The following is a 20098-nucleotide window of genomic DNA, read 5'->3' on the forward strand; positions in this document are numbered from 1 at the left end:
TTGAACGTGTCTGCATAGTCCTTCAATGTCTACTGCATGTTAGGATTGGTGTTTGCCCAAGTGGACTTATTGACATCATGTTGGTAGTTGGCAAAAGAAGGGTGACTCGATCCATGGCTCGGGAAGAACCTAACATCTTGGTATTAGAGCATCCATGAGGAAAGAAAGGTGACTTGATCCATTACTCAGGAAGAACCTCACATCTTGGTATCAGAGCAAGTCCACCCTTGGGGATTCCTCTTCCCCCGAGGATTTGAGGAAATTAGTGGAAGATAATAGGCAGAGGACAGACCTTCAGGCTCAATCCCTGGAAGGTGCGTCAGACAACCACTAACTTGTGTGAAGCTATATAATCAATGGATGCTGCCATCCAAGCTCTCCTTCGGTGACAAGAGGACAATGGTACACGAGCACAACCACCGACTGCCTACTCTCCACAGGCCGACCACCATCAATTCCACACACCAGTCCCCCACAACCACCAATGCGTCAACACCATCCCCATCTGGGGCCTTCCATTCATGGACCAAATTATGTTCCCAGGTATTTAAAACTTGAATTTCCTATGTATGATGGGTCTAAGGACCCTTTGATTTGGTTAGCCAAGTGTGATCAGTTCTTTAATCATAAAAAAATACTTGCGGATGAGAAAGTTTATTTGGCCGCCTACCACATGTTCGATGAAGCGCTTCTATGGTACCACCAATTCCGAAATGACCAATTGGTTCAGGATTGGGCAACCATTAGGCAGTCTTGCATGATGAGATTTGGTCCTCCAGCTAGTGGAAATCCTTTGGGTGAATTAATCAATTACAAACAAACTGGATCACTAGAGGTGTACCAAAAGACCTTCCAGGAAAGGTAAACCCGAGCAAACCAGTTTGTCAGTCACACACAGTATGTTCATATTTTTACTCCGGGTTTGACAGTAGCTCTGAGACTGGAAGTTGAATTACATGGTCCTACAGATTTGGACCACGCTATGAATTTAGCCAGGTCAATTGAGCACACGCAGCATGTTTTAAAGGAGTCATTGGTCAGAAAACCAGCTTGGCAAGGAAGGCACAATACCTTAACGCCAACCCCTTATTATGGACCTCCATGTTCTAGAGACAGTGTAGCCCCACGCCCAAATAGCTCTAATTCGGCTCCACCTGCTCCTTACTTCAAAAAAATCAACAGACAGGAAGTGTATCAGAGAAAGGCCAAGGGCCTCTGTTTTAACTGTGATGAACAATATGTCATTGGTCACCAATGCAAAAGATTATTTAGTATATGTCTATTAGAGGATGGTGACGACATACTATCTGAGGAGGAGATTGTGGAGACAGATCAAGAGGGTCTAGAGATTTCCCTTCATGCCATGACTGGTCTACGCAGTTCTAGTACAATGTAGGTTAAAGCCCAGTTACATCATCTATAGTTACTGGCTTTAGTGGACTTTGGCCGTACACATAATTTCATTAGTCAGCCGGCGGTAGAACAACTTGGGTTAGTAGTCCAGCAACAGACCGGCCTTTCTGTATTTGTAGCCAATGGGGCTAAAATTACTAGTGTGGGCATATCTCTAGCCACACACTTTGATATTGAGGGACATGCATTTATTGCAGATTTCCTGGTGATTCCACTTTTAGGATTCGATTTGGTACTAGGAATTAAATGGCTATAATTGTTGGGGCCAATACTATGGGATTTCCAAGCTTTGACCATGTCCTTTACAGAGGACCAACGTCAGATTATATTGCATGGCACACAAGCACGAGTGCCCTGTGCACTACAGGTTGTTTAGGTCCAATCCATGGCCAACTATAAGTTATCTCATTTACTTACAGAATTTGAGGATATCTTTCAGAACCCTACTGCTTTACCGCCAATTAGGCACTGTGATCACCGTATCCATTTGAAAACGGGCACTGAGCCTATAGTGGTGCATCCTTATCGTTACCCCCACTTACAGAAAGATGAGATTGAAAGGCAGTGCTAGAAGATGCTAGCCCAGGGTATTATTCAGCCCAGTAGGTCTCCTTTTTCCTCACCGGTATTACTGGTCTAAAAGCATGATAAGTCATGGAGGTTTTGTGTGGATTACCGGCAACTCAATGCCCATACTATTAAAGATAAGTTTCCCATCCCAGTGGTGGACGAGTTGCTAGATGAGCTACTTGAAGCTACTATTTTTACCAAACTCGATTTGAAATCTAGCTATCATCAAATCCGAGTTCACCCATCAGATGTCGAAAAAACAACGTTTCGCACGCATCACGGCCATTTCGAGTTCCTCGTAATGCCATTTGGTCTCTCAAATGCACCTTCCACCTTCCAGGCCCTCATGAATGAGGTATTTTCCTCTCTCTTGAGGAAATACGTATTGGTATTTTTCGATGATATTTTGGTCTACAACAATAGTTGGGAAGAGCATCTTCAACACCTTCACCAGATATTTTCTCTTATCCATTCACATCATTTGGTTTTAAATCGGTCCAAATGTTCTATGGGAACGTCAGAAGTGGCATACTTGGGCCACATTATTTTAGTAGTGGGGGTGAAAGTAGACCAGAGTAAGATATAGGCCGTAACAGATTGGCCTCCTCCTACATCTATTACAACCTTAAGGGGATTTTTGGGCCTAGCTGGGTATTATTAAAAATTTATTCGTAGCTATGGCCAAATTGCAGCTCTGCTCAACAACCTCCTCAAGAAAAATGCCTTCACATGGTCAGAGATAGCGGCTCATTCCTTTCAGCAATTGAAAGAGGCCTTATCATTCGCCCCAATTTTGTAGCTACCCGACTTTGATGAGTCCTTTGTTGTGGAATGTGATGCTTTGGGGGGCGGTATTGGTGCAGTGTTACACCAACAGGGCCACCCGATTGCTTATTTTAGCCCCCAACTTGGACAACACCACCACAATTTAACAACTTATGAGAGGGAATTGATCGGATTGGTGAAAGCTATACAGCATTGGTGCCCTTATTCCTGGGGACGTTCATTTTTTATTCGCACTGATCATTGCAGCCTCAAGTATCTGCTTGAGTAGCGCCTCACTACCTCACCGTAGCAGCATTGGTTAAGTAAACTTATGGTGTTTGACTTTACTGTAGAGTATAAACCGGGGAGTTTGAATGTAGGGGCTGATGCTTTTACTCGCCAAGACATTCCAGAGCCGCAATTACATGCCATCAGTCAGCCCAGAGCTCTCTTGTTGGATTCTATACGGGAAGAGGCACAACAGTACCTAGAAATTATAGCTTTATGTCATGACATCCAGCAGGGGACAACGACAAACCATTGGATGGTTAAGGACAATCTGGTCCTCTACAAAAATAGAATTTTTCTACACCGCACATCCCCACTGATTCACTGTATTTTAGCCTTCTTCCATGATAGTACACATGAGGGCCGACAAAAAACCTATTTCCGGATCAGTCGGGAATTTTATTAGAGGGGCATGATGTGCAGTATAGCCGATTATGTGGCGGCTTGTCAGACTATTCAATGGAATAAAGCTAAAACATTAAGTCTTGCTGGGTTGCTCCAACCACTTTAGCTACCGTCACAGGTCTGGTCTAATATTTCTATGGACTTCATAGATGGACTTCCCTCTTCGTCAGGCAAATCCGTTATCTTTGCAGTGGTGGATCGTTTCTCAAAGTATGGGCACTTCATCCCTCTAGCGCATCCTTACACTGCAGCTCAGGTCGCTCAACTCTTTATGGATAACATTGTCCGCTTACATGGGATGCCTAATTCCATTACTAGTGATAGGGATGTAATCTTTACAAGTACCTTCTGGAAAGAACTCTACAATCTACAGGGCACAACGTTAGCCTTCTCTTCAGCCTACCATCCGCATACTGATGGTCAGACAGAGGTCATCAACAGAACAATTGAAATGTATCATAGCTGTTTTGGGGGGACTCACCTAAAAGGTGGGTTAAGTGGCTTGCCTAGGCTGAATTCTGTTACAACACCTCCTACCACAATGCACTCGGCACAACCCCATTCGAGGTGGTATATGGTAGAGAACCACCCAGCCTTTTATCATATGAACCAGGGACCTCTAAAGTCGCCACTTTGGACCAAACATTAGCCGAAAGAGACACCTTCCTCACTGAGGTTAGTACCCATCTCCAGGAGGCACAACTTTCTATGAAGTTGTATTATGACAAGAAGCACCAGGAAGTCTTCTTTTCTCCAGGAGATTATGTATGGTTGCGTCTCCAACACTACAGGCAGCTGTCGCTGACAGCCTCCAAATGCCACAAGCTCTCTCCAAAATATTTTGGTCTCTTTCAGATTATGGACCGGATTGGTACAGTTGCCTACCACTTGCAGCTTCAGCCAGGCCAGGATTCACAATGTGTTTCATGTCTCCCAACTGGAGGCCTTCCAAGGTGATTCTCCCTTACTGCACACACCGCTGCCCCCTCTACATGAGTGACGTGTCCTTTCTACTCCAGCACAGGTATCATAGGCTCACCGCATTCAGGGTGATTGGGAGATCCTAGTGCAATGGGCAGATGCTGATCCCAGTGACACAACATGGGAGCCATTAGCTGCGATTCGCATCCTCTATCCATACTTCGAGCTTGAGGACAAGCTCTTTCTCCAGGAGGGGGTGATGTTATGGACTCCATAGCATCACGAGTTATCCATAGGCATAGGAATTAAATTATGTCAATTTACTTTTCATGTAATTTTATTTGGTTTGGTTTACTTTGGGTTGGTTTAGATGCAATGTGGCATGAACCACTTGACCTATGGGTCACCTTTGTTATTCTGTCCTCAACCCTATTTAGGAGGACATCAAGGGAAGGAGAAATCAAGTATTGAGAAAATTAGATTAAACATGTCAGATTCTCCCTCAGAGGTCTAGGTCGGATTCTCCCTCTGAGGTCTAGGTTGAGCTTCCTTTAAAGCTCCTTTGTTCTATTTGATTTCCATCATTACACGTTCCAGTAACAAGAATTCTCTTCCAGCGTCAAGAGAATCCATGGAGGGAAGAGTGGAACGAAGGGTGACTGGATCCATGGCTTGGGAAGAACCTAATAGTGTTATGGTACTGGGGTTACGTACCTATGCCTTCCGCTTCTAACAGGCCGGTCTTTTGGGTAGTATTTGCTAGGTGCTTAACATTTGGTATCAAAGATAGGTTCCCACATCACGAGTTCGAGTCCCAAGGCGCGCTAAGGCAGGATTAAAATTACTAGTAGGTCGTAGAGGCCGGATTAAAATTACTGGTAGGTCGTGTCTAGGTATTATCACAGTTGTGTCAGTGTTGCTGCTGTTGGGCCAGTGTCGTTACGCCGCCGTGGTCATCAGCTCGCGAAGGTGGGGTGTAATGTTATGGTCATAGGGTTAAGTACCTATGCCTTCCGCTCCTAACAGGCCGGTCTTTTGGGTAGTATTTCTAGGTGCTTAACATTGAGTAAGCTTGTAAGTGGTGCGGTGATCTGGCCATAGTCACGAATAAAATTTCTATAATAGCCGGCCAACCCGAGAAACCCCCTCATAGTTGTGACCGAATGCAGAGTTGGTCAGTCCAGCACTGACTAAATTTTGTTGTTGTCCACTTTAACCTCGGAGGTAGAAGTGACCCCCAAGTAGGCATCCTCAGAAGTCCCCATCTCACATTTGGACTTATTAAGGAATAAATGGTGGGAGCGCAGGAGGTGGAATACCTGCCGCAGGTGCTGAATGTGGTCGCCCCAATTCTCACTATAGATCAAGATGTCATAAAAAAAAACAAGAACGTATTTATGCAAGAATGGAAGAAATACCTCATTCATGAGTGCCTGGAAGTAGAGGGCGCATTAGAAAGACCATAGGGCATCACCAAGAATTCAAAGTGGCCGTGGTGGGTACGGAAAGCCATTTTCTTGACATCATCAGGGTGGACATTTGGCCTTGGTGCATCTCTTTCACAACCGATACCAATGATGTTGTTTGAATGGTGTGGTTAATTCCTTGTAATCTTCGTGCTTGATTATCCCAATGGACATCCATGGTTAATTGTTTCCAATTGCAGACCACGGAGCCTAGCATCTCTAGCCATTGGATGCCTAAAACCATATCGAGTCCTGCTAGGGGTAGAAAATAGAAGGTGAGTGAAAAAGTAATGTCTTATAAATTCACTTTTACCTTCTCAAAGCGACCATGACAGATTAGTCATTCTCCATTTGCTACGCGAACAACAAATGATTTCGTTGGTACCACCGGGAGTCGACGAAATCGGGCTACTTTCTCACTCAGGAAATTGTGAGTGGATCCACTGTCAATCAACACCATCATGTGTTGAGATCCGATCGTGGCTGCTACTTGTATGGTTCATGGATATGTCCAGACTGTTAGTGTATGTAGTGAGATTTCTGGTTCTGCTTGATCTCCCAAAGTATCTTCCATCTGCCATTCTTCATCTTCCGCCTCATATTCTTTGGTTTGGTTGCTGGTTTTTCACTCAAGGAGTAGTTGAGGTCCCTTACACTTGTGCCCTGGGGTGAATTTGTCATTACAATTGAAACATGGCCCTTGTGCTCGCCTTTTCTACATTTCATCCCAACTCAATCTCTTTGGTGTCGTTGTTGGGGTAGAACGATTCACTAGAGTGATGTTGTTAGGTAAACGGTTCGACAATGGAGGTCATGTGAACATTTTCGTTCTTGTAATCTGTTCATCCTTCATTCTTGCTAGACTGATGGCTTCCTTCAATGTTTTGGGCTTGAACATTCGTATTCTATTGGCAATCTCGGGTATCAATCCTCCCATAAAAGTGCCAACGAGAGCCTTCTATGGCCAACCGTGAACTCGATTGCCTAACCTCTCAAAATATTTTGGGTAATCACGAAGGGATCTGACCTGTTGAACTCTGGAAAGAGCTTCATCAAAATCTTCACACTTTGTTGGTCCAAAATGAGCCCACATTTCCTCTTCAAAGGACTCCCAGGTCACCAAGCGGCCTTCTGGTGTGCTGTCGTAGGAAACCAAAAATAAAACCTATACTCCTAAAAATATATGTAGTAGTGCGAGTAACGATCGATCCTACGAAGAGTGATTAGTCTACTTTTATGCTCCGTGAACAAGGATGGGGGGGTTAGAGTATAACGAAAACACTTTTAATAAAAAAACTTACAAACAATTCAAATTAAAAGAATCTGAATCAATCAAAAGAACAAACCTTGGTCTAAGTCAACATCCACCATCGGAATTTCACAACTGATGATCGATGCAAGCATATATCAATTCGCACTTGAATATACATCGTTGGACCTATCTTCTTATCTCTCCTTTCATAGTTAATTAGAAAACAAGCGATCTAATTAACCCTAACTACTAAACAACCCTAGACAAGTGCTAAAGGTTTAATCTAGCATCAGCCTTAAGAATTAGAGAGATCGATAAAGCTAAACAACACAAGCACAAGCGGCTACATTTAATTTAGTCCAGCGTTTTTCACAAATCTAATAATTCCTGATGCAGCAAATCATCAAATCTCGATTGCTTCACAGGTTAGAGAGATCAAACAATTACGGATTTGACAACTAACCTAGCAGTAGATTGCAATGAGTAATAAACTAGTAGGCCTCCTAGTAATTAAATGAGAAAATTATAAAAGAAAATTTCAGAAGAACATTAGATACTCAAAACATAAATTGAACGATGAAAATAAATCAGATTTCACTGTTGTATTGATACTGAGGCTTTAGTTTCTTTTGACCAAGTCTGAAAGTTTAGCCATGCATGGCCATGAAGAAATCTGAAGGAAAAAAATAGAGAAAGAGAGAGGAAAATCTGGAGAAGAGAAAATGAGGTCAGGGTCTCAGAACTCCTTTTCTCCTTTTATTCCCCTTCTTTCTCCCGGTTTAGGGTTTTTCTTTTCATGCATCTAGTCTGGGTCACAATGCACATGTCACGACTTCAAGGCAGGTTTCGACCTAGATAAACCTATATTGCCAAAAATACTAAACACCAAAGTTGTAGAAATTTTTCTTGGAATTCCATATCATCTTGAATCATCTCTTTTAGTGCTCGGATGAGAGAGTTATGCTCAGATTACGAAGTAATGTTGAAACTGTCTAGAATCGCCCAATTAACTTCATTTTGCACTTAACGCTTCCATTTGCATCCTAAATAAAAATATAAGAATAATGAGTATATTTAGGCCAAATAATTATAAAAGCCTAAGAATTAAGGGATAAAAATATGACATTTTTCATTTTCATCAAATTCATCCACACTTAGCTTTTGCTCGTCCTCGGGCAAAACTCAAATTCACTTTCCCAAAAAACACCAAAGTTGTAATGCCATCAACAAAGAAAAACCAAGCTCTTCCAAACTCATAAAATATCATGAACACAAATTCTTAAACAACTTACAATTACTTAGTAATCATTTTCATTCAAAGATGGAGTAAACTAAATAAGTAGACACTCACAGAAGTAAACACTCGACTCTCAAGTATTTCAAGGGTATGTGTTTCTCTCAAATTCATTCCAATGAAAATGATCTACCATAGGCTTGCATATCTTCTTATTCTCCACCACGCAGATCACATGCATAACACAAATCATAAGGACTTTTCAAGTGTTGTAACGGGGTTTAGGATCAAGGTGGGAAATATTTGGGAATGTAGCTCAAAAGCCATCGAAACTAGTGGAGCAAAAATGAATCAACTCAAGCTCGAATATAAGACATGTAAAACCAATCACTCCACCCAGCACCTTCTTCAATTTGTATCTATCTCATATAAATAAACCCCTTTCTTGGAATTTTAGGAAGAATTATGAACACAAATAGTTTGTAACTTTAAAAGCCATTCCCTCCATCACTTCCTTTCTTCTTTTCTTTTTCCTCTTCACCTTTTTTTTAACTGACAATGGAACTCAAGAATTTAGGATGAAAACATGTTCCATTTCACCAGTCATAGCCATACCACAAATTCAGACACCCCCCACTTATTTCTTGCACACCCACATGAACCATAATGATGAACAATGCTCCACTAGCTCTACGGCTTGAGTAAAGGTTTTTTTTTTCAGGTTTAAAGTTTGTAATGTGGGTTCACAAAAAAAAAAAGCTTGAAGGGGTTCAACAAAAGGAAAAAATAATAATTACAAGGTAGGCTATTTGGCTTATGTAGCTTATAACAAAGAGGGCCTTAATCATGTTCATGCATGCATGTGTCAATGTGACCTCAAAGAGAATCAAGGCAAGTTCTAGATAAACAAATCCATGGAAGATTATCTCTCATGAAAGAAAATAGTGAGTAATATGGATGTGTCAGTCTAAAGGCTCAAAATCTCACCGGCTTTTGTCTACCAAATTTGTCACTACCATCCTCAATGAAAATAACTAGACTAATTCATTCTCAATTGGAAGATTACTTATCCAATCATGTTATGAATCTTTCAAGGGCCTAATTTAATCTTGCTCATGACATACACAACCAAAAATCATTAAAAACCACAAAAACAAAGAATTTTTTTGTAATTATTTTTATTTTTTTATATTTTTAAACAAAATTGAAACACAACCTAAATCCCCTCCCCACACTTAGAACTTACATTGTCCCAAATGTAAGGTGAAATATAAAGAGAAGGCACAAATAACCAAAATATAAATGAAAAAAAAAGAGAAAAAGGAACGAACTCCCCTTGGGTTGCTTCCCAAGCAACACCTTTGTTTATTGTCATTGGCTCGACTCAATGCTTCCGTAATTATGGGTCATCCCACACATAGTATTTGGCCTCACTCTTATCTCTTTGTGCCCTAGACAAACCAGGAGGTAACATATTAATAACCAAATAATTTCAATATTCGCATACCAAGGTAATGTCACACTGTTATGGTCCTAGGTTAAGTACCTATGTCTTCCGCTCCTAACAGGCCGATCTTTTGGGTAGTATTGGCTAGGTGCTTAACATTTGGTATCAGAGCTAGCGCTCGGTCACGAGTTCAAATCCCGGCAACGGCGCAGAGGCTGGATTTAAATACTGGTAGGTTGCGCCGCTGTTGTGATGCTGCGGTTGGGCCAGTGCTGCTGCGTTGCACGCAAAGGCTGGATTAAAATACTGGTAGGTCGCGCCGCTGTTGCGATGCTGCGGTTGGGCCAGTGTCGTTGCGTCGCCGTGGTCGTCGGCTCGTGAAGGTGGGGTGTGATGTTATGGTCCTGGGTTAAGTACCTATGTCTTCCGCTCCTAATACGCCGGTCTTTTGGGTAGTATTGGCTAGGTGCTTAACACACACTCGCGGCGAGCAATTGCCCATCATGGAACGTTTTCTGCAAATGAATTTCATCCTGCACATGCTTTTCTTCTTGCAATGCACTATGTTTACTGAAGATGATCACTAGTAACGTTCCTCCACCTACAAGGAACACGTAGTTGAGGTGACTTTGGAGAGGCTTCAAATCTAGAGTGGGAGCCTACAAAACAGAGGGTAAAGGGCACTCATTAGAAATTCGTAACGCAATATAAAGAACGTTACCTGACTACTATAACTGTGGAATATTATTCAACACTGTGTCGGAAGATGGGCTCAAGCCCACAAGCTCAAGACAAGAAACCCACACATAAAAGGAGTGGCATATGTGTGAAATATGATATTTTTCTTAAAGATGGCATATGGGTCTAAATATTTGTTCTTTTTATGTATTTTTTTTCATCAAGTTGTAGCCCTAAGGGCATTGTAAAGACTATAGATAAAGGCATTGGCTAAGAGGTAGGGCATTGAAGCTCTCTCCTTTCCTTCCAAAAATTCATCCAGCCCTCATTCTCCTCTTGACACAAACCTCTTCTCCCTTAATCCAAAATCTCTCCTTCTACGTCCTTCTTCTTCTCCTTTCCTTCTCTTTTCTTCTTCTTCTTCCTCGTTGATCGAAAGTTCCTCTCATGAGATCCTAAATTTTACATGGTATCAGAGCAAGGATTTTAGGATCTCACTTGGTGAAGTTATTATGGAATCTGTTCAAGAAGTTTGTGAAAGAAGGAGTTCAACCATGAAGAGATAAGTTAATTCTCTTCTTATTTACAATTTTTTTCTTTCCTTAATTACATACTCCTCTTTACGGCTTTTCTACTTCTTGAACTTTGAATCACATCAAGTCAAGATAAATATTTATATGTTGTGAAGATTTATTTTTATGACTAAAATGATGTTATAATCTTGATCTTCTTGTAAATCAATTACATGCTTAATCAAGATCATTTGTTGTTTGTGTCTTATTAAGATTAATGGTTGAGATTCAATTACCTTTATGTAACTTGGATCAATCTCATTTGAGGTAGAATTCCAGCACATGTTGCTGTAACTTCTCCTACTTAATGGTGCACATGGGTTTGTGTTATGTTGTTGGATGCCCATTATATGTTTGATGAAATTCCAACATTCACTTACCCTTTGTTGTTTCTCTTGAACTTCAACAATTGAATTTTTTTTCTGTTGAAGTATTCCCATGAGCTGAAGATAAATTGGAGATAAATTTTCTTCCAAGTGTCTTGATTTTATTTTTAAATTATCTCTAAATATTTGATCTCTCTCTCTCTCTCTCGGTTTGTGTTGAAATTTGGATTAAGGCCTAATCGGTTGCATCTACCTTCTCCTCTTTGTTTTTGAAAGAATATAAGAGGAATTGAGTGATGACTGGATCTTATTCTCACTTGCTAAAGGCACAAATTTTTTGATAATTTGGAGCTTACTCTCATGAAGGAAATTTATTTTTGGTGACTGCTTTGGTCCACGGCTTCTTCAAATTACATTGAGTAATTGTTATTTGAAGAAGGCCCCTTCCCTTGACCACCACATTTGACTTGCCTCATCATGGAGAGTGGACACAACAGTAATAAGAGTGATATACTCCATATTACTATGATTCCACTCAGAGGTCTCTCCAATTACCTTAGGTGGTCATAATCGGTACGGAGGGTTCTCATTACTCGTGACCTTTTAAGCCACATTATTAAATTGCCTCCTCCGATTGAGGAAGAAGATGAAGTCTACCACAAGTGGGTTAAAAATGATAACATGGATATAAGTTGGCTCATCAATAGCATGGAAGAGCATGTGGCTAACAATGTGGTACACTTTGAAACAACCAAGGACATGTGGGACACTTGTGCTAAGCTTTACTCGAGTATTGCCTCATTACCAAGGGTATATGATGTCTTACAAAATATGCTGCATACTAAACATGGAGATAATATTCATGAATTTTTGGCCCAGTTTCGGGGCCTTCTCCTAGAATGGAAAATAGCTCAGCCATACTCCACTGACATTGCCGTTCAAGAACAACAACGAGAAGCCTTTGCAGCAGCTATTTGCTTGTCGAATATTAAGCCTTACCTTGAGGTTGCTAAAACTCAACTTCTAAATTCCTCTGCTCTTCCATCCTTCGATGACATTAGTGGTACATAACTATGGATACCTGATCCATCCCCTCATTTTACTATTGATGCTCCATCGGCGATGTTCTCCGACAATCGGGGTACATCTTCATCATACCGAGGACGGGGCAAAAATATGAGAGGGGGTAGAACTTTGATGGGGGAAGAAAATAGAGGTGGTCGAACGGGTTCGAATAATTCCCATTTTGAGCCTCGACTTTGCACTTATTGTGGTGGTCAGAACCACCTTGTGTCAATATGCTAGAAACTTCATGGCAAGCCTGATTGTGCCATGGCTAACCCAGTCTCTGTTAATGTTGAGAAACATGAAGAAAAGACTGACTCTTACTCCGAAAATGTGATTCTTACTGCTGAAGACTATGTTGCATTTAAAAAAAATGAAGTCCCTAATCGAATCCTCCATTCCCCCATTATCTACTACTGCTACTACTATTGCCTCAGGTATACTTTCTTCCTCTTCATCCTCTTCCTCTTAGCTCATCGACTCCGGGGCCTCCAAACATCTATCGGGTAACAACCACTTGTTTCAATCATTATCTCCTTGTTTTCCTCAGAAATTCGTTACTATTGCTAATGGGACCCAAACCAAGGTCCTTGGCAAAGGTTCCTCTTCTCTTACCTTGTCTATTCCTCTTCAAGATGTTTTGTTTGTGCCTCAATTTCCTTTAAATTTGCTCTCTATTAGTCAATTAACCAAATAGTTAAATTGCCCTGTCACCTTCTCATCGTCTTCATTTGTATTTCAGGATCTCACTACGAAGCAGGTGATTGGTGGCGACCATGAAAAGGGGGGCTTGTTCTACTTCACTCTTCCACCATTAGCTGCCTTATCATCCACTACATCTGAGGCCCAACTTTGTCACAACTGCTTGGTCATCCATTTACCCCTTCACTTCGTTCTTTGCTTCCATCTTTAAAAGAATTTTCTAATTTTAGTTGTGAGATTTGTCAATTAAGTAAACACATTATGAGTACATATTCTCCTCATATTACAACTACAAGTACTGCTCCTTTTGAATTAATACATTATGATGTATGATGACATTTAAGTGTCTCAAATATTTCCCAAGTTAAATATTTTGTCATTTTTGTTGATGATTTTACCTGAGTGACTTGGTTATATTTATTTAAAGAGCGTTCAGAAATTCTTCCTTTGTTTAAAATTTTTCATGCTATGGTATTGACACAAATTGGCAAGAAAATTCAAATCCTTAGGTCTGATAATGCTAAGGAATACATGTCTAATGAATTCAAATCATTTTGTGAGGGTAATGGGCTTATCCATCAAACATCATATGCCTATACCCCTCAACAAAATGGTGTTGCTGAAAGGAAGAATCGTCATCTTCTTGAAGTTGCTTGGGGTCTCCTCTACACCGTGAAGGTCCCTTATTTTTATTGTCCTCATGCTATACTTATAACATGTTTTCTTATTAATAGGTTACCTTCATCAGTTCTTCATAATAAAACTCCTTACTCTGTGTTATTTCATGGTGAAGATCCTTTTTCTCTCCCTTTGAAAGTGTTTGGATGTACATCTTTTGTTCATGTTACTTCTCCACAACAAAATAAACTTGATCCTCGGTCTATGAGGTGCATTTTTTTGGGGTCCTCTCGCACCCAGAAAGGTTATGTCTATTCCAATCCTACCCTTCAGAGGATGCTTATCTCTTGGGATGTGACTTTCTTTGAGGACACCGCCTTCTATTCCTCCCATGATGCTCCTCCAGGATGGACATTTCCTTCTTCCACTCCGTGTCCGCTTGTGCCCTTCAATGTTGAAGTTCACCCATCCCTGACATACCGGCAGTACCTTCACCTATGGAGTTGTTAGATCCACCAGAGGTAAGTCCTTCTCCTCCTATTTTTGGGCCTGAATTTTATACTAGGCCTATTGCTTTAAGAAAGGAATGTCGTTCTTGTACTACTTCACATCCTATCTCAAATTTTATATTTCACCATCGCTTGTCTTCCGAGTGTTTTCAATTCCTTGCCTCTCTTTCTTCTACTTCCATTCCACAGTCATATCAAGAGGATCTGAAGCATCCAGATTGGAAGGCCGCTATGGATGAAGAAATGCATGCCTTATATGAAATTCAAACCTGGTCCTTAACATCACTCCCAAAAGGTAAAAGACCGGTTGGTTGTAGATGGGTGTTTTCGGTAAAAAATAATTTGGATGGATCGGTTGCTCGTCTTAAAGATTGACTAGTTGCTAAAGGTTATACTCAGTGCTATGGGATCGATTATGAGGAGACCTTCTCTCCTGTTGCAAAATTGAATTCGGTACGCATCATCTTATCTATTGCTGCTAACTCATCATGGCATGTATATCAATTGGATGTTAAAAATGCTTTTTAAATGGTGATATAAGTGAGGAAATTTATATGGTTCAACCACCTGGTTATGTGGTTTAGGAGGAGTCGGTATGCAAGTTAAAAAAATCTTTATATGGCCTTAAGCAGTCCCCTCGGGCTTGGTTTGATAAATTTAGTCAAGCACTTCTACATTTTGGTTTTCATTAGTGCTCGGTTGATCATTCAGTATATTATAAAGATACTGTCAAAGGAAAAATATTATTGGCTGTGTATGTTGACGATATTATCTTAACTGGTGATGATGCTCAGAGCATACAAGAAGTGAAGAAGATGATATGTCAGGAATTCAAGACTAAAGATCTGGGTATGCTTAAATATTTTTTTGGGCATAGAAGTTCTTCAATCTAAGCATGAGATAATCTTGTCTTAGAGGAAATATGTCTTGGATCTCCTTGAAGAAACAAGAATGAAGGGTTGTCGACCAGTTGACACACCTATGGATACAAATATAAAATTGTGTGCCACAGATAGAGAAGATATTGATATTGGCAAATATCAAAGACTCGTGGGAAAACTGATCTATCTCATGGTAACTAGGACGGACATATCATATGTTGTAAGTGTGGTGAGTCAATTCATGCACAAACCATAGATTACCCACTGGCAGGCCTTAGAGAGAATATTACGATACCTAAAAGGAGCTCCAGGAAGAGGATTGCTATATAAATATTGAAACCATTTGCACTAAAAGTTTGACCTATTAGAGAAGGTGCAACGTGAATATTAAAGACAATCAGCCAATTCCAACACTCCATCGCACGTGCGACACCCACAACACGGGGCAACCCCCACAAACCGGAGGACCCACAACACTGGGTAACCCTCACAAACCGGGGGACCAAATTCATCAACATAGATATTGGGGGCAGCAGGATTCGAACACACGACCGACCTGCTCTGATACCATATTAAAACCATTTGCACTAAAAGATCGACCTATTAGAGAAGGCACAATGTGAATATTAAAGACAAGTAGCCAATTCCAACAATAAAAAACATGGGCACTTCAACATAGAAGGCTTCTCAGATGCAGATTGGGCTGGATCACCTGATGATAGAAAATCTATATCAGGATATTGTACTCTGGTTGGAGGAAACTTGGTTACATGGAAAAGTAAGAATAAAAATGTGGTTGCAAGATATAGCATCGAAGCAGAATACAGAGCTATGGCCCATACAATTAGTGAACTCTAATGGGTTAGGACACTTCTTACCGAATTAGGTTTTTATAAAAAAGGGTTCCATGGGTTTGCATTGTGATAATCAAGCAGCCATTCATATTACTTCAAATCCAGTTTTCCATGAAAGAACAAAACATATTGAGGTGGATTGTCACTTTATACGAGAGAAGTTTCAAGCAGGAATAATCTCCCTCAAACATGTTTCATCTCAAGAGCAAGTAGCTGATATTCTCACTAAACCCGTTACATCTAAAATCCTATCTTTTATATGTGGCAAGTTGGGTATTTATGATGTCTTTTCTCCTCCAGTTGGATGATGGGCTCAAACCCACAAGCTCAAGACAAGAAACCCACACGTCAAAGGAGTGGCATATGTGTGAAATATGGTGTTTTTCTTAAAGATGGCATAGGGGGTGTAAAGATGTGTTATTTTCATGTCTTTTGTTTCATCAAGTTGTAGCCCTAAGGGCATTGTAAAGACTATAAATAAAGGCATTGGCTAAGAGGTAGGGCATTGAAGCTCTCTTCTCTCCTTCCACAAATTCGTCCAGCCCTCATTCTCCTCTTGACGCAAACCTCTTCTCCCTTAATCCAAACTCTCTCCTTCCACGTCCTTCTTCTGCTCCTTTCCTTCTCCTTTCTTCTTCTTCTTCCTCGTTGATCTAAAGTTCCTCTCACGAGATCCTAAATTCTACACGCTGCAACAGTTTCCTACAAATCAAAACTCAAGGCTAACTCCTCATTCTCTTTCTCAAGATGCTTACTAATGGCAACTTCCAATTCATATTTTCCATCAAGTTCAAAAACTTCATGTGCGAAAGAATCAATCACATCAATAGAATAAACAAGATTATCATCGCCAGGATATTTCATGGCATCATAAATGTTAAACTTAACAATTTCACCATCAAATTCCATGGTAAGTGTGCCACTATGAACATCTATCTTAGTCTTGGATGCCTTTAAGAATGGTCTTCCTAACAAAATAGGAGCAATTTGGTCACCATTTTCCATATCAATCACATAGAAATTAGCAGGGAAAATCAAATCATTAACCTGCACAAGAACATCCTCAACTACACCCTTAGGATCGGCGTTAGATCTATCAGCCAATTGAATCACAACACCAGTTTTATTCAAAGGTCCAAGTTTCAAAGAAGCATATATAAAATATGGCATGACATTAATTGAAGCTCCTAAATCTATCATGGCCTTCTCAAATCTGGTGTTACTTAATGTACAAGAGATGGTAAACATACCTGGATCTTTGCAGTTCGCAGAGAATTTTCTTTGAATAACTGTAGAAACATTCTCCCCTACTATCACCCTCTCACATCCTTTAAGTTTTTGTTTTCTCTTAATTGTGCACAGTTCTTTCAAGAATTTAGCATAACGAGGCACTTGTTTAATAACATCTAAAAATATAATATTTACCTCACATCTATGGAAATTCTCATATAAATCTTTATTTTGCTCATATTTTTTAGAATCTGCCAAAGCCTGAGGAAAAGGAGGAACTGGTTTATAATCAGAAAGAGGTGGAAACTTACGCTTAGGTACGTCATCATCATTGGGAACGTTCCTGTCTACAACGACATTTTTCTCCTTTTCTTGGTCTGACGATGCAGGGGTTGCCTTTTCTGGAATCTCAACCTCTTTACCACTTCTCAAAAAGATTGCACTTGCATTTTCTCTTGTATTTACTACCTTTTGAGAGGGTAGTTTCCTCGAACTTTATGCCACTAGCAGACTAATTGCAGTTGCCATCTGACCCATTTGATTATCAAAACTTTGAATACCGGCCCTTGTCTCCTGTTGAAATTGCAAATTATTAGTGGTTAGAGATTTAACAATATCTTCTAAAGACATACCAGAATTGGAAGTTTGGCGCGATTGTTGTCCAGGGGGATATGGCTGCCTATATTGCTGGTAACTTGGGTGATTTTGAGTCGTGGGCTGATTAACTTGTGGATTCCCATAGCTAAATTTGGGATGATCCCTTCGTCCCATCTTATACGTGTTCGAATAGGAATCATAGTTCATTTGCGGTTGTCCAGGAAAACCATCTGCCACATTCACTTGCTCAGTGGGCTCCTCTTGAAGACTTGGACACATATCGGTTGGATGCCCTACTACTAAACAAAACCCACAAGCCTTCGCTATTTGCGTATTACCTACAGTCATTTGACGAACAAGAAAAATTAGACTCACAATTTGTTGTTCAAGGGAGGAAATATTTACCTCATTAACATTCTTAGATGGAAGATCAAGCCTAGTGCCAAATTGTTGAGAATTGGCCGCAATATTTGCAATCAAGTTTCTTGTGGCCTCGGGAGTTTTATCCACCAAAGGTCCTCCACTAGCAGCATCAATCATGCTCCTATCAGTGGGTAGAAGGCCCTCATAGAAATACTAGATAAAAATTTGCTCGCAAATTCGTGTAGGGACTCTCCGTTATGCTGCCTTACACCACACATTTCTTTCTGAATGCTGGCCGCCTTTGAAGTTGGGAAATATTTCTCCAAAAACAATCTCTTCATCTCATCCCATGTGGTAGTACTCTCGGATGGTAGATAATAGAGCCAATGCTTAGTCGAATCCTTCAAAGAAAACGGAAAGGCTCGTAATTTAATTTGCTCTTCAGTCACCCCCGTGGGTTTCATACTCGTGCATACCACATGAAACTCCTTTAGATGCTTGTGAGGATCTTCACCTGCAAGACCATGAAAAGTGGGCAAGAGATGTATTAGTCTAGATTTTAATTCAAATGTAGTAGTAGCATCTAAAGAGGGGAACGTTCTGCATAAGGATTGTTGATTCAAATCAGGGGCTGCAACCTCTTTCAAAGTTCGATTTCTAGCCATGACTTCCTCCTCCTCTAAATCAGGTTCGCTATCAAATGGGGAATCAAGAGCTAGATTCAGAATTCCTCTCAGCTTCTCTGCTTAACCTGGGCAAAGTTCTCTCTATTTCTGGATCACACTGCAAATCACCTTGATTAGAAGATCAAGAAACAATCATAAAAATCAAGGGAACTCTAATAAAACATCAAAAACAATTAGGCAAAATCTAGAATAACAAAAACAAATAAAAATTATAAAAATCCTAGAAAACAATGGAATTTGGCTTCAGAGTCAAAATTCTGCCAAAACCGTAACAAGGAAAAACTAATGATTTATTTTTTCAAAAATTTCTAGAACAAAATAATGATGACAAGAAACACAAAAATCAACTAGAATTACTCCACAGCAACGGCGCCAAAATTTGGTGTGCTGTCGTAGGCAACCAAAAATAAAACCTATACTCCTAAAAATATATGTAGTAGTGCGAGTAAGGATCAATCCCACGAAGAGTGATTAGTCTACTTTTATGCTCAGTGAACAAGGATGGGGGGTTTGAGTATAACAAAAACACTTTTAAAAAAAAAACTTAGAAACAATTCAAATTAAAAGAATCAAAATCAATCAGAAGAACAAACCTTGGTCTCAGTCAACATCCACCATCAGAATTTTACAACTGATCATTGATGCAAGCTTATATCAATTTGCACTTGAATATTCATCGTTGGAACTATCTTCCTATCTCTCATTTCGTAGTTAATTAGAAAACAAGCGATCCAATTAAACCTAACTACTAAACAACCCAAAACAAACGCTAAAGGTTTAATCTAGCAGCAACCTTAAGAATTAGAGAGATCGATGAAGCTAAACAACACAAACACAAGCGGCTGTATTTAATTTAGTCCAGCATTCTTCTCAAGATCTAATAATTCCTGATGTAGCAAATCATCAAATCTCTATTGTTTCATAGGTTAGAGAGATCAAACAATTACGGATTTGACATCTAACCTAGCAGTAGATTGCAACGAGTAATAAACTAGTAGGCCTCCTAGTAATTAAATGAGACAATCATGAAAGAAAATTTCAAAAGAACATTGGATACTCAAAATATAAATTGTACGATGAAAATAAATCAGATCTCATAGTTGTATTGATACGGAGGCTTCAGTTTCCTTTGACCAATTCTAAAAGTTTAGCCACGCAAGGCCATTAAGAAATCTGAAGAAAAAAACTAGAGAAAGAAAGAGGAAAATCTGAAGAAGAGAAAATGATGTCAGGGGTGCCGAACTCCTTTTCTCCTT

At 40.1% G+C, this 20098-nt stretch overlaps 1 protein-coding gene across 1 annotated transcript; it reads right to left on the reverse strand.

The window, feature by feature from the left end:
• Nucleotides 1-16668: 16668 nt before the first annotated feature.
• Nucleotides 16669-18333, reverse strand: LOC137935266 (uncharacterized). The gene is made up of 3 exons (XM_068779952.1): nt 17757-18333; nt 17014-17597; nt 16669-16848 (listed from the first exon to the last, which is right to left on the reverse strand). Exons 1-3 carry the CDS (start codon nt 18331-18333, stop codon nt 16669-16671), a joined length of 1341 nt encoding a protein of 446 aa, XP_068636053.1.
• Between the last annotated feature and the right edge of the window lie 1765 nt (nt 18334-20098).

The sequence above is a fragment of the Aristolochia californica genome, unplaced genomic scaffold, assembly GCF_029961685.1.
Source record: "Aristolochia californica isolate CCGP_79_NKW_82.1479 unplaced genomic scaffold, dmAriCali1.0.hap1 SCAF_6, whole genome shotgun sequence".
Taxonomy (NCBI): domain Eukaryota; kingdom Viridiplantae; phylum Streptophyta; class Magnoliopsida; order Piperales; family Aristolochiaceae; genus Aristolochia; species Aristolochia californica.

Excerpts from the sequence above, each read along its gene's own strand:
- LOC137935266 (XM_068779952.1), bottom strand. The coding sequence starts at position 18,333 with ATGATTGATGCTGCTAGTGGAGGACCTTTGGTGGATAAAACTCCCGAG. Across the intron at positions 17,598-17,756 it reads TCAACAGGAGACAAGGGCCG|AAAAGGCAACCCCTGCATCG; the intron begins GTATTCAAAGTT and ends TTGAGATTCCAG. Across the intron at positions 16,849-17,013 it reads TTGAGGATGTTCTTGTGCAG|TTTAACATTTATGATGCCAT; the intron begins GTTAATGATTTG and ends GAAATTGTTAAG.